This window comes from Myotis lucifugus, unplaced genomic scaffold, assembly GCF_000147115.1.
Source record: "Myotis lucifugus unplaced genomic scaffold, Myoluc2.0 scaffold_17, whole genome shotgun sequence".
Classification (NCBI taxonomy): Eukaryota; Metazoa; Chordata; class Mammalia; order Chiroptera; family Vespertilionidae; genus Myotis; species Myotis lucifugus.
Window position 1 is genome coordinate 8086854 of NW_005871065.1, and position 14677 is coordinate 8101530.

Below are 14677 nucleotides of genomic sequence, written 5' to 3' on the forward strand. Positions count from 1 at the left end.
TCGGCGAGTCTGTGTGTTTATGTGTCTGTGTGTGTGCCTGTGTGCACGCGAGCGCGCGTCTGATTTATACTGTTAGACCTAAACATATTGAGGTAAAGTCTCTTTCTTCGACTGTAATATAATAGGAGATATTTCATGGCCTGGGGATGTAGAGATTTATTGAACTGGAGAAAGGAGATAGTATCTCACCCAGAGGCTGACTGTATGGGTATTCTATATTTTAAAAAGTAGATATAAGCAGCCATATGAACTTGCAGTTGTGCCTGTTAGGTATGCTCTAAACTATATACTGTATATCACAGTAAAATGTAAAGCCCTATATTAATCTATAATCTTTTACTTAAAGATATTGTCAAAAAATTGCAGAATACCTTTCTGCTGATGTTGTATCTTTGAAAGATCTCGGGAATGCTGTAGTCTCAACGGAATTTGGGAGGGGAAAGATCCAGATAGGGAAAAGAGAGGGAACTGGGATTCTCAGTGATCAGAGTTTGCCAAGCAGTCCTTTCAGCTTTATTCATAACACAATTTAAATGAATCTTAGTAAAAATGTACCTTATAAAGATGTTCTAAAATAGCACTGTAAATAGAACTTTCTGTGGTAATGGAAATGTTCTATCTGTGCTTTTGCAGTATCCTACTAGCCTCATACTGCTACTGAGCACTTTATATGTGACTATTCATCCCAAGAACTGAGTTTTTAACTTTTTTTTCTTTAGTTAATTTAAATGTAAGTAATCACTGTGATTATGTTTTGGACACTATAGTTCTAGAATGTAATATATTTTTTAAAAATATAGAATTTGACATTAGTTAACTGCATGTTGTTTAAGCGTCTTTATTTTATCACATACATAGGAAAATTATTTAGGACATAATCTCTTCCTATAATACTAGCTTAGGTAATCTCTGCCCTCTACTAAGCAGTTCTCTGATTTTGGGCAATTTTTTTTAACCTTGCTGGACCCCAGATTTCTTAACTGCAAGTTGAGACTATCAGATTAGTTGGACTTTCTAATTTCTCTGAGGTTTTAATTCTGTTTGCCATTTCTTCTATGAATATGTTTGGTGTCTTTTATAAGTTGTGCCCCTGTTGAAGTAAATGTCCTAGAGTTTTGTATATAGACAAAACTAAAACCAAGTTTCTTAATATTTGTTCAGGGTGACGTGGAAACATGAGTAGGCGCTTGCATTCCTGTAAAGGTTTATTGCACCTATTACTAGTCTTTTTTTCCCTTTTCAATTTATCCATAATAATAGTGTAATATAACCTCTAATAAGACAGCAGGAATTAATGCGGCTGGGTCCTTATTGATTTGAATGCTTTCTCATCTTAATCTTGGGAAGGTAAAATCTTCAGGTAAACCTTTCTGCAGTGGTTTTTAATTTAATATACTAGGTGTACTGGTTCATAATGCGGATTTTTTTCAATAGATGAAGTTACACATATGTTGATATATATTCGATTTGATATGTATGCTATTTTGTTGTATTGCTCCTTCAGATTACCACTTGTTCCAATCGATGGCACATGCACTTTCTGAACAGCACTTCAAAACATACGAAGAAGTGGAAAATTGGGTCTCTGGATGGTCTGCCTCAAAACAAGAAAAGTTCTATTGGGACGGTATCCACAAATTACCTGAAAGATGGGGGAAATGTGTAGCTAGCGATGGACATTGCTTTGAATAAAGCACTTTTGATGTTTCTGTTGAAATGATCGTGTTTTCTTTGATTACAAAATCTGCATTATTGCGGTTAATAATGCAAATTAATTATTAACTGGTTAATGCGGATTAATTATTAACCAATTAATAGTTTGGATTAGCTATTAACCGGTTAATAATGCAGATTAACTATTAACCCGTTAAAAATGCAGATTAATTTTTAACCGGTTAATAGTGCGGATTAACTATTAACTGGTTAATAATACGGACTATTAACCGATTAAAATGCCAATTAATTATTAACCAGTTAATAGTTCGGATTAGCTATTAACCGGTTAGTAATGCGGATTAACTATTAACTGGTTAAAAATGTGGATTTTGTGATCCAAAGAAAACACGATAATTTCAAGAGAAACATCAAAAGTGCTTTATTCAAAGTAATGTCCATCGCTAGCTACACATTTCCCCCATCTTTCAGGTAATTTGTGGATACCGCCCCAATAGAACTTTGCTTGTTTTGAGGCAGACCATTCAGAGACCCAATTTTCCACTTTTCGAATGTTTTGAGGTGCTGCTCAGAAAGTGCGTGTGCCACCAATCAGAACAAGTGGTAATCTGAAGGAGCAAGGTCTGGTGAATATGGTGGGTGGGTTAATACTTCCCAGGCAAGATCTTTTAACGTGTCTTTAACTGGTTTTGAGGTGTGTGATGGTGCGTCATCACGAAGCAAAATTACTTTGCTGTGTCTTCTGGCACATTCTGGTCATTTCACGATCAAAGCCTGGTTCAAATTGATTATGTGTTGTCGGTAGCGATCAGTATTAACGGTTTCACCTGGTTTTATAAGTTCATAATTCACCACACCTTCCTGATCCCACCAAACACAGAGCATTGTCTTCTTTCCGAAGCGATTTGGCCTTGCAGTCCATGTTGATGGTTGACCTGGATCGACCCATGATTTTGTGCACTCGGGATTCTCAAAATAAATCCATTTTTCATCACCAGTCATAATTCAATGCAAAAAAGACTTTCGTGCTGTTGAAAGCAACATTTTACTGATGACTTTTCCGTTTTCCATTTGTCTTTCATTCAGTTGATGTGGCACCCATTTTCCTTCCTTTAAAATCTTTCCCATTGCTTGTAAACGATTGGAATTTGTTTGCTGAGCAACTTTTAATCTTTCTGCAAGTTGTTTTTGAGTTTGACACCCATCTTCATCCAATAATGCTTGTAATTGTTGATCTTCAAACTTTTTTGGTTGACCTGGATGTTCTTTGTCTTTCACATCGAAATCATCACTTTTAAAGCGTTTAGACCAGCATTCACAAGTATCTTGAGATGGAGCATGTTCACCATAAGCTTCCTGAAGTATATGATAACTTTTAGCAGCATTTTCTTCTAAGTAAAGTAATGAATTAAAACTTCCTACAAATGTTCTTTTTTTTGGCATGAAATTCGACATTTTTAAGTGTAAAAATATCTATGATGTTAACACCTTCACAAAATTTGACATATGAAGGTTTGAAGCTTATATTCAATACAACAAAATAGCATACATATCAAATCGCATATATATCAACATATGTGTAGCTCCATCTATTGAAAAAAAAATCCGCATTATTAACCGGTACATCTAGTAATTTTTAAATAATATTTTTATTGATTTCAGATAACGGAAGGAAGAGGGGGAGAAGGCTAGAAACAGCAATGATGAGAGAGAATCATTGATGGGCTGCCTCCTGCACTTCCACTACTGGGGATCTAGCCCACAACCCAGGCATGTGCCCTGACCCAGAATTGAACCGTGACCTCATGGTTCATAGGTTGACAACCACTGAACCACACCGGCTGGGCTCTGCAGTGGTTTGAATGTAAACAGATCATATAGCCACCTGGAAGTGTGCAAGATACGATTAGCTAGGAGAATTGCTTTTGTATAATTTTTCTGAAACTACATGTTTTTATACAGACTGATAATGACCAGTTATTTTCATGTGATTCTGTTATTCTTTTCCATATCTCCACTGGATGCTTTTAAAACTTGAAATCAATTTTTTTTTTTTTTTGGTGGAAAATAGCTTTTAGCCTAGAGGAATTATAGTGATTAAGGACATAGATTCTATACTTAGATTGCCTGCATTTAAATCCCAACTCTATTTCTTGGTAGTTTTGTATGACATGTTGGGTAATATTTAGCCTTTTGGTGCAACAGTTGTCTTCATCTGTAAGACAGGGATAATAATAGCTTCTAGCTCATAGATTTTTATGAGAACTAAATTATTTAAAGTACAAAGTAACCACTCAAAGTGTTAGAGATCATTGTTGTTACCCTTGCTATTATTAGCAACCCTGCTATTACTACTTCTGCAGGAATTGATCTTTCATCAGCAGCTTCCGTTGTTGCATGAACAAATTCTGTTTTTGCAGAACTTCCAGACTGGTAGGAAGCCAGATATTGAACAAGTATATGCAAAGGAGGTTATTTGGTTCCGTGGTTGCATAGAATGGACTTAATATACTTTCACAGGCTGGTGAAGGGCCAAGGAGAGCTTTTCATGAAAAATTCATGTGTGAGTTGAAATAAGTGGGATTTGTACATAAATGGAACCACACTTTGAGCTGAAGAAAGGAAAATAAATTCACATAGGGGTTTCCTCCCAACTTTTACATTGCAAGAAGATGTATTAATCTTTATAACTTTATTCATGATGTCTGTAATTTTTTCCTCTTGATTTCTTTTTAGTTTGGATGTGAAATTTGTTTTCCTGAATTCTGTTTAAAGGGAGTTGCACCTAAGAGTTTTAATACATCTAACTTAAATACTTGCTTTCTTGACAAAAAGATAATTCCATCGAAGGATAAGACTTGTTTACCAAAGGTAATCTATGTTTAATTAATTTTGCAGTTATCCATTCATGCATATTTTTGTTCCTATAAGTTCGAATTATAAATTCACATTTACTAATGTATTTTTATGATAGTAAAATTAAGTGTTTAAATTATACTGTGTTATCACATTAAATGTTGGCAAAACTATTATTGTTTTAGATTTTTAAAAATATTGTTTTAATGAAACGGGCCTAACTTTAGGTCATTATAGACCTACAACTGCCATTGGCATGGACTTTACTGTGTGACCTTTCTTAGACTGAAAAGGTCAGAGAGTATGATGCAGTGGAAAGTGGAGAGGCTTTGATGTTAGGCAGGCCTGGGTTGGAAACCTAACTCTGTCACCTATGAGGCATTATAACCTTGGGTAGATTGATTAACTCATTTGTGAAGTGGAGCCAATAATAACACACTTATCTTACAAAGTTATCATGAGAGTTAAATGGGGTGAGAAAATAGCCTCTGACACAGTACTGGACATATGCTTCATTTACTGTGTTTAAAATGTTAGGTTTTTGTCCCATATCACCATAGATTTATTCTTAAAATGCAAGTAATTATAAAGAATAATGATTAAAGAGGGTTTAATTGGCTTTTTTTTTTTACATTGGAATAATAACATAAGAGCTATGCATGTAGAAGCACTCTAGAAATTCACTTTAAAAGGCCTAATTCAAGAATGCAAAATATAACAGTCATAACATTATACTGATGTCAAATGGATGGGTGTTATTTTCTGATCCAAGGGTAACACGAAAAGGCGATAGAAACACATTTCCCAATAGCTGTTCAGAATTGATTACTTTAAGCAACTTGTCATGGCCATCTTTCACAGGAATATTAAATTCTTTTCTAAAGATTAGGAACATAAGATTGATGATCTCAAATTCTCATCTTTGGTAGTACACCATTTAAGTAAGAATAGCATATCTAATTTTTGCTTCAATTGAAGAGAATCTTAGGGTACAACCTCTTCAGTACATGTAAATCTCTCAGTCTCTGTCTCTCTCTACACACACAAACACACTATATTTGTATATATGTATGTTTATATACACTGTATATGTATACAAATATACTCACACATAAACTTACATTGTAAAATTACTCAGCTTTCTGCCAGTCTACTACTTTGTGTTGGTTCCTCAAGATATCTTTACTTTTTTTTGCCCTTCTTATGAAGCACTCTAGCCCCATCTCTTGAAATACCTGCCCTTCTTCATTAGCTCACTCCTAATTTAGTTGTTGGCTCTACCCAAAGAAATACTGCAATGTTATTTCTGAGTGGAACTTTGTTAATTAGCACTCCTGCCTTCACTAGTTCTCTATTTAATTTTAATTTTTTCAGTGTTTCCTCCAAGGATTTTTGTTTGTTTGTTTCGGTATACCACTCAACCTGAGTTCATTCTGAGTCACCTTTCTTTTGCTTTCTCAGTCTTGTAAATTCTTAATTTTTTAAAAAATATTGTAGTCTCTTGGGTTGTCTGTCTTGCTGAGAATAAACAGGAAAGATTGAGAACTTTGTTGCTTTCCTCTTTCTATGACTCATCGTCTCCCTGTTAATACCTTTCTAGTTCCTAAGAAATCTCCATGTCTGTCTCTCGGCTCTGATATGTAGAACTGAAATGGAAGAAATTCTTGTCTGCTATAGAGGATGCAATGTGTGTTTGGCATTATGTGTAAATACATGCTTTTTTAGATTCGTTTTAAAGTTTTAAACCTTAATCACCTATTTGTTCAATTTTACTAGTGTTTAAAGTATTATATAATTTCAATTTCTTTTCTAGGTTTTCCATTATTATGGCCTAGCTTTAGAATTTGTGCAGCTGATAAAATTATCAGACCTACCCTCCTGCTATCTGTCGGACATTGAATTCGAGTTGTATCCTTTCATTTATATCTTCATTTTAGGTTACATTTTCTGTGTTGGGTAGAATGTTTCCTTGTACCACTCCACATTAAATGTTTGATTGAGCTGTTTTATATAAGAATAGTATTCAGTATACTTTTCATTGCCATTGTTTTAAGAGAAGTTCTACAACTTTCGAGAAAATTCCTCTCCTCAAGTATTGTATTTGTACTTCTAGACGAGGCAGAAGATTTCCTGATTGCTACTTACTGCTTATGGGGTTGGGAGGAGGGAGAAGTGTTAGGAATACACGGAGAAAAACAGTAATTTTCATATTCCAGAAATGCTCAGTTGTTTCTCTTGCCATCGACAGAATGGGTTCGCGCCAGTCTATTGTATCTGTTATATACGAAAGTAAATAATGAATGTGATCATTTATACCTGTAAATATTCAACATATTTTAAATTCTCTTAAAAAATGTAATGATTTTTAGAAATACACCTAAGAACAGGATACTTTGTATAAAAAAGAAAATGTTGGCTGAAAATGGAACATTAGCATAGTGTCCTTGAATTTTTGTTTAGAAGTTAAAGTTTTTACAAATCTCTTGTTTCTAAAGTTTATAGTGATACCATTCATACTAACACTATTTCTTGGTATATTTTCATAATCAGAAAAATAATTATCCTTAAGGAAAGGAGTAATTGTAAATTCCTAGAGTTAAAATTTTTAATAAATAAATTCAAGCACCTTGTGAGTTGGAGAATCAAACTTGTATTAGGGAGTAGAATTGTTTTACAGTTACCATTCTTTCATTTCTTTAACTCCTTAGTTCAGAGAACTGACAAAAAACAGTACCAAGAAGAACTCCATGTTATTGTTGGAGCAGATTTCTTCTCTATGTGGCAATGTAGGGAATGTGTTTTGTTTCTAACTCAATATTTAACGATGTGTGAGAAAAGGAACTATAGTTTATAAATCTGTTTTTGAGTGATTTGGTTTCTTTAATATAACATGATTTTGGGCCTAATTTATATTAAGCCACTTTGGACTTTTCGTAATAACTCCAAAGTCCTCTGCAGACATGAAGTGTTGTTTTGTTTTTTAGAAGAAATTTTCAAAATAAACTTCATGGCAAGATTTAGAAATGTCATTCATGTTTGTAGCAAATGTTTAGTCAAAAAGAGATGCCTCAAAAACTTGGTCACTTCTTTGGCCTGTGGGTCCAGCCACGTTTGTATCAGGCTATAGGTTAGGCATTGGACTTCATTTAGCATCTCTCAAATGTGAAGTTCTAATTATAATGATTATGTAATTGTCAAGTATAACTGGGCCCTGATCTGGCATGGTCATATCACAGTCTGTGGGTCGTGCAGTTTTGCCGTGCATTTAGGACTTTGAAGTCTTATTTATGCAACAATGAAGAACTAGGACTTAGTACTTAGAAAATTACACATAGATCTTTTATACTTAGTGATTATTTTACATTGCTAAATATTTTTAATGTCTAATTCTTGACTGTGTAAAATACATTTGACTTAAAATGAAAAAGGTTATTACTATAATAATAAAGGAAAATAAGCACATTTAATTTACCTTATTTTCTTCTAATATACTTATTTTTATGTCTGTTAATTAATAATATATAAGTAAAAGTAATAAGTAGCAGTAAAACTAGCACATTAATGCCTTATTTGAGTATCACATCTCTTGTAACCCATCCATCTATGGAGAACAGTTAAAAGTGATTTTGCAAGGAAAAAAAAAAAGTGATTTTGCATCTACATAGGGCAATTAAAAGTGCAAATGCCCCAACTGAATTTCCCCAGAGTTTAAAAATATATATTTATTGAGATGTGCTGACTGTTATAGCTTGTGTTTTAAAATAAGTGGGAAAATGCCACTTTCAGAGTTGCAATTTGTTTATTCAGTGCTTAATCAAACTAAAAATTTACCTAAATATATTATGGTGGTTTTTTGAAAACAAATATTTAATAAGCATCTGTATGGCCAGCCCTGGGAATACAAAGATGAATAAGTTGAGTTTGCTCATAAATCAGTGAGAAGCTGCTGTATGTTTCCTGGCATGTGATTCATGGTTTCTTTGCATTTTGTACTTATTATCATTAAATCTTTAATTTCTAGGAAGAGAAGTTTTGAAGTTGCTTTCTAAATTATTCTAATTTTGAAGCCAGAACAATAATCCATCCAATCAAAAGGTTATAAAATTATGGCTAAATATGACAAAATCTTTTGATGATAGAATTTCTGGCCTCTCATTAGTTTTCAGAAAAAGAAGAAATTATACCTGTAACCTGAACTTGAAGCAGATATGTGAATAATAAGGTTTTTAGAGATTTATAACCAAAAAAGCTTATAGCTTTGAAGAACTTTCTCTATTTTTGTTGACTGGTCTTTGGCTTTTTGGGGGTGTAGGGTGGAGGTGGGGCATTGTTTTTGTTTTTAGTGGAGTTATTGGGAGAGAGTATTACTAAATACATTTTATGTAGGTGAAATATGAGAGGAAGCTTGTCAGATGATACTACTTAAGAATTAATCTCAATGTGCAGTCACTAAAAGTATATTCTGTTTTCAATAGGTTGGTGCACTTTTTGTATTGCCATGTACTATTAGTAACATACTTATTCCACCTCCCAGCCAACTCAGCTCAAGAAAATGGAAGGAATACATAGCTAAAAAGCCTAAGACAATCAGTGGTAAGTAGGAAATCTTTAAGTTGTTTCAATGGTATGACATAGAAGCAATATTTATCAAATTTTCAATGGAGATAATTTTTCTTTATGGGAAAATAATATGTATTACTACTAATTAAAAAGGATCCACATCATTTGAAGATTTTATTTTTATTATCTCTAACAACCAACTGTAACATAAAGTATATACATTCAAAAAATATCAGTGATCTCAGGCAGAACTTAGGGTTAATTAGATAGCTAATTACATTGAACATGGGTTTTTTGGAGACATTTTGGGAATAAACTTTGTAAAAACAAGTGCTTAATTTATTATACAGTATATTAAAAAAACAATTTTCTGTGCTCTTAACCAAGATGACATTGTAAAAATGAAATTCTTATTTCTTTTATAAAATCAGATGATTTAAATTCAAACCCTAGTATTTCCTGAGTTAATTGAAGCTCAAATTGTTAGTAACTTGCCCAAAGTAACACAGCTAACGTGTGTTCCTTCATACTTTGCTTTTTGGAAAAGTAAAAAAAAAGCCTTTTAATAGACTTCGTCTGTTCAGTGTGAACCAAAATTTGTACCAGTTTTTATCAGTTCCTTAGGTTTACCATATTATCCCTTGATGAAATAAAATACATACATACATATGTATTAGTTTGAACCATATGGTATTGTTATATGGGTATATCAAAAATTGTTAAATATCAGCGATTTCATATGGTTTGACTTAAAATAGAAAACCAATTCCCCATTTAGGTATGCTTAAGTTAGGAGTTGCAAAAGAGCCCTGGCCTTTGTGGCTCAGTTGGTTGAGAGTTGCCTGTGTACCTAAATGTCACTGGTTCGATTCCCGGTCAGGGCATATGCCCAGGTTGTGGGTTTGGTCCCCAGTCGGGGCATGTACAATGTTTCTCTCTCTCTTCCTTTCCCTTCCTCTTTCTCTAAAATCAATATAAACATTAAAAACAATAAAAACATTAAAAAAAATTACAAGAGTAGCAAAAGAATGATTTTTAAAAGGGGTTTTCAGGAAAAAACTCAGAAACTATTATGGTACTGGAAAAAAGGCAATAAGAACTATATGTAAAAGCCCTGCACACAAATCCGTGTGCCAGTAGCTCTCTGCGGGGCCTGGCCGCTCTGCGCCCACTGCCCAAAGGCTCTCCGCGGCCCAGAGACCCATCCGCGGCCGGGTTCAGAACGCTTGCCTCATCGCCGGGGCAAGCATTCCGCCCCCCCACCATGCCCACTGCCCAGAGGCCCTCTGCCAGTGGGGTGGAATGCTTGCCTCGTCACCATGGCGATGAAGCAAGCATTCCGCCAGGCTGCTCAAACTGCCCGCTCTCGGGGACTCTGGCGGGGCTGAGAGGACTGGGTGCTGCCATCTTTGTGATGCAGTGATGGTTAATTTGCATATTACCCTTTTATTAGATAGTATGCAATTCAGTAAACCCTGTTAGATTTCTGAAGCAAGACTTCTCTTTAAAACTTGTATTGAAAAGCCAGTTGTACAATAAAAAATATCTGGCTTATCATATGCTCACAGAGAAGTTTTATGAAATTGTTAAAAACTAGATGTTGATCATCCCCTAACTTTATATTACAAATGAGAAAGCTAACCTACAGAGAAATCAAGAAACTTAAATTACAGGGTGAAGGCAGAATTTGCACCCGAGTCTGAATGCATCTATAGGCCATCCACAATAACTTTACATTTCTAAGTTTATTGTTGCCTCATTTTTTTAAAAAATTTGAATTCTTTTCAAAGGAAAAATTTTAAAGGTACTCTTGAAAAAAATAGTCTTATTATTTTGCTGACAGACAAGTCATCTAATAAAAATATTTTAAAGAGACTAGACTAGAGAGATCAACCAAAGGACTTGTATGCATGCATATAAGCCTAACCAATGGACACAGACAACAGGGGGGTGAGGGCATGAGGGAGGTGTGGGGGGAGGCAATGGGCTGAAAAGGGCACATATGTAATACCTTAATAAAGAAAAAAAATAAAGAGACTAGACTAATAACTGATGAAATATTTTGAATTGAAGCATGTACCTTCTTCATTCTTAAATCAGTGTTGAAAGTGTTTTGAAATAGTGAGCTGACACAAATAAGGTTAAAATTACACACCATAACTGACCTATGAATAAATTTCATATTGAGAATGGATAAAGGACTCTGGTAAAGATTTTGAAAGAGATTTCAGTGGCAAAGAGAAAGTATTCACTCAGCAAATATTTATAGTGTGTCTACTGTATTCAGGGCATTATTCTAGGTGCTAGGATTCAGCAGTGAACAATATCATTTCTTGATCGATTTTAGATTCTTTATAGAATTGTGGCAGGGAATTTTCTTGAACACTCTTGGTGGCAGCTAAGTTTTGCACTAAATCATCGAAGCTTAGTCTGACAAATAAGGTGGGGGATGAAAGTAGGCAATACATTTTTTGGAAATGCTTTATGAATATAAAGTAAGTATATTGATTTTAAAAAAATGTTTTCTTTTTTGCCTCTTCAGTTGACTCGAAGGGCCATTTCAAAAGTTGGGTCTAGAATTGCTTGAAAAACGATGTCATTGGAAAATGTGTGATCTCCAAAAATGCCTACCTTGAGGATTATATTTTATTTTATTGTTTAATATTTATCATCATTATCAAAATAATTGGGTATATTATTTACTTTTCAATAAGTTAGAATATTCACTTAACAGTCGTTTCCCAAATTATCCTGGAATATTTTTCATGATATCATTTGAAATACTATTTTCCAGTTATATTGTTGAACTATTATAAAAAAGAGGGGACTGGCTACAGGATTTTAAGAACTGCTGAGAAATGTATTGATATAAAATATAACTTGGTTTTTATTATGCTAAAATTTTGTTTGTGAATGAAACTAGTAATGACACAGTTTTCATTATAGTTTATATATTACTTATAAAATTTGATGCAACTAAAGGAAACATGTAATTTCTGTTTCTCCCATCTTGCCTATATAGTAGATCCAAATGGATATTTGGTTTTGGTGGGAGGGAACATGCAAGCCAATCAATCTCTTAGAAGTTGACAGTGTAAAAATAACAGATGAAAATAGAGAAGAATTTTCCGTTGTAATCATTTCCCCTTATTTCTTCAGGAAAAGCTATGGGAATTGAATAACTATGCTAATTATAAATCTGTTACTCTGTATTTACATAAAATTATTTAATAAGTCTTGAATTAACACCTGCCAGATCTGGAACACCATTTTTTAAATGACTGCATAGTCATTATGATTAGGGGAATTCTGTAAAATAAATGTTTTTCTTTTAAAGAAAATAAGATTGTTGTAATTATAGGCTTCAGTGATTAAAGTTCTAATAAAGGTGATGGGATTTAAATAAATATGGAAAGGATATCAGGCATTGAGAAGATATGTAATTTGAGTTGCAAAGTGCTAAATTGGTAAATGAATTAAGGTCACTAAGTCTTGGGAAATCTTAGTTTCAAATACAACTAGTAACAAGCATTTTTTCTTTCTAATCTTTATCTAAATTCCTTTTCTAAGATTGATGTTTGTGAATTGGATTAACGTTCCTATTTCAAGCTAATTGCAAAAGATTGTGTGTTTTTTGTATTGCATAATTGTTTTGGGGGATAGGCTTTAACCCACAGTATGCTCAAATCTGTGAAATAAACTATTGTAATAAGCTTACAATAGATTTTTTTTCTTAGTATATATACGAATTTTGAACGCATTTCAAATTTTGGTGCTGTTTAGAATTCTCGTGCCATTCTCACTCTTGCCTTCCTTCCTTCCTTCCTTCCTTCCTTCCTTCCTTCCTTCCTTCCTTCCTTCCTTCCTTCCTTCCTTCTAAGCATGCATTTTCTCTGGCATTTTGTAGAATCTATTTTTATTCTGCTTTTTAAAATCCTCACCAGAGGATATGCACTTTATTGATTTTAGAGAGAGAGGAAGGGAGAGAGAAACATCAATCGGCTGCCTCCCATAGGTACCCCAACTGTGGATGGAACCAGCAACTTGGATATGTGCCCTGACTGGGAATCAAACTTGCAGCCTTTTGGTACATGGGTCGAGGCTCCAATCAGCTTAGCTACCTAGCCAGGGCTCTTTTTATTCTTGTACTAGAAGCCCAGTGCACGAAATTCATGCACTGATAGGGTCCCTAGCGGCTGCCAGCTGCCGGCCTGGTACTCCCGCCCTTCCTCTGGCCAGCTATGCCCCCTGGTCGAACTCCCAGATGAACTCCCGGTTGAGGGGACAATTTGCATACTACGCTTTTATTATATAGGATTATATAAGATGGGGCACTCAGCATGCCTGGAAGTTTGTCTTTTTATTGGGACAATGTTGTTATAATTATTTTGTTGATAATTTCCTTTCCTCCATTTTTTAATGTTCCCTCTTTTGTTAGTTGTGTTTGGATGTTGTACCTCCTGGTTTGGGTTTCTCTCTTCCTCTCCTATTTTATATTTCTTTGTCTTCTCTTATTTTCTGATAGATTCATTGAACTTTATCTCTAACCTATTAGTTGAAATCTTATTTCTGCTTCCTAATTTTAATTTCCATGAGCTTTTTCTAAGTTAATGTTCTTTTCTTGTAATTTTCTGTTCTTATTTAGTTGATGCAATATCATCTCTGAGGATTTTAGTGATCTGATTTGTTTTTGTCGTGATTTTTTTTTACGCCATATTCTTTGTTTCTCTACAAGTCCCTTTTTTTTGTTTGTTTCTTTCAGCATCTGGCTTTCATAGTAAAGACTTTCCTTAAGTCTCATAATGTTTGGCTGTCTGCTCATATTTAAGAGAGAGTACCAGAAAGCTGTTTGGAAAACTTGGGTGTATGGGTAGAGCTTGTTGACTGGGATCTTCATGTTAGGGTGATCTTGCTGCAACATTACATTAGGTGACCCCAATATTGGGATTCTTTAGTCTGTCTTCTAGGGCTGACCACATTTCCAAAAGAAGTCTCAGTCCTGCTATCTGGCTTCCAAAATTCTGGAAGTTATGTAGATGAAGAATAGAAAAGGGCCTCAATGTTCTATATAGAATCATTCACCTAATCCACTGATAACCAACTCGGAACCTAAGCTCTGTTTGTATCTCCCAGATCAGAGACACCTTGTTTTATCTTCTCGAGAGGATAAGCCACTGGTTTTTTGGGCTGGGGAAAGGACAGCCATTTACCTGAGTAGAACAAGGAGGAACCGGGAAGCCATATTGCTTCTCAAACAGACTTTCAACCTGTCTTTTTTTTCATTTTGTTTTATTGCTTAAAGTATTACAAAGAGTATTATATATGTCTCCTTTTTTTTTTCCCCTTGACCTTCGCCCATCCTCCCCTATCCCCCAGTGTCTTGTGTCCCTTGGTTATGCTTATATGCATGCTCAACCTGTCTTTTTATTTCACCTTCATTTTGCTTCCAGTGCCATCTGGGACCACCATCCCAGAGTCTCCTGTCAAGGGTAAATTGTCTTCCTTCTAAGCTTTCTCCTCTGTTTTTCTCAGCTTCCGTAGCAATTAAGAGACTGAGGCCTGTTACCATTCGTTCATCTGCTTTCCT

General features: G+C 34.5%; 1 protein-coding gene across 1 annotated transcript in view; it reads left to right on the top strand.

Annotated features, from left to right (window-relative positions):
* MTBP (MDM2 binding protein) overlaps nucleotides 1-14677 on the top strand; it is a 51171-nt gene that overhangs the window by 7134 nt on the left and 29360 nt on the right. The window contains exons 7-11 of the mRNA XM_023750957.1: nucleotides 347-462; nucleotides 4409-4545; nucleotides 6344-6438; nucleotides 7244-7316; nucleotides 9006-9123. Coding sequence (XP_023606725.1) covers nucleotides 347-462; nucleotides 4409-4545; nucleotides 6344-6438; nucleotides 7244-7316; nucleotides 9006-9123 — 539 coding nt within the window. The remainder of the gene's footprint in view (nucleotides 1-346; nucleotides 463-4408; nucleotides 4546-6343; nucleotides 6439-7243; nucleotides 7317-9005; nucleotides 9124-14677) is intronic.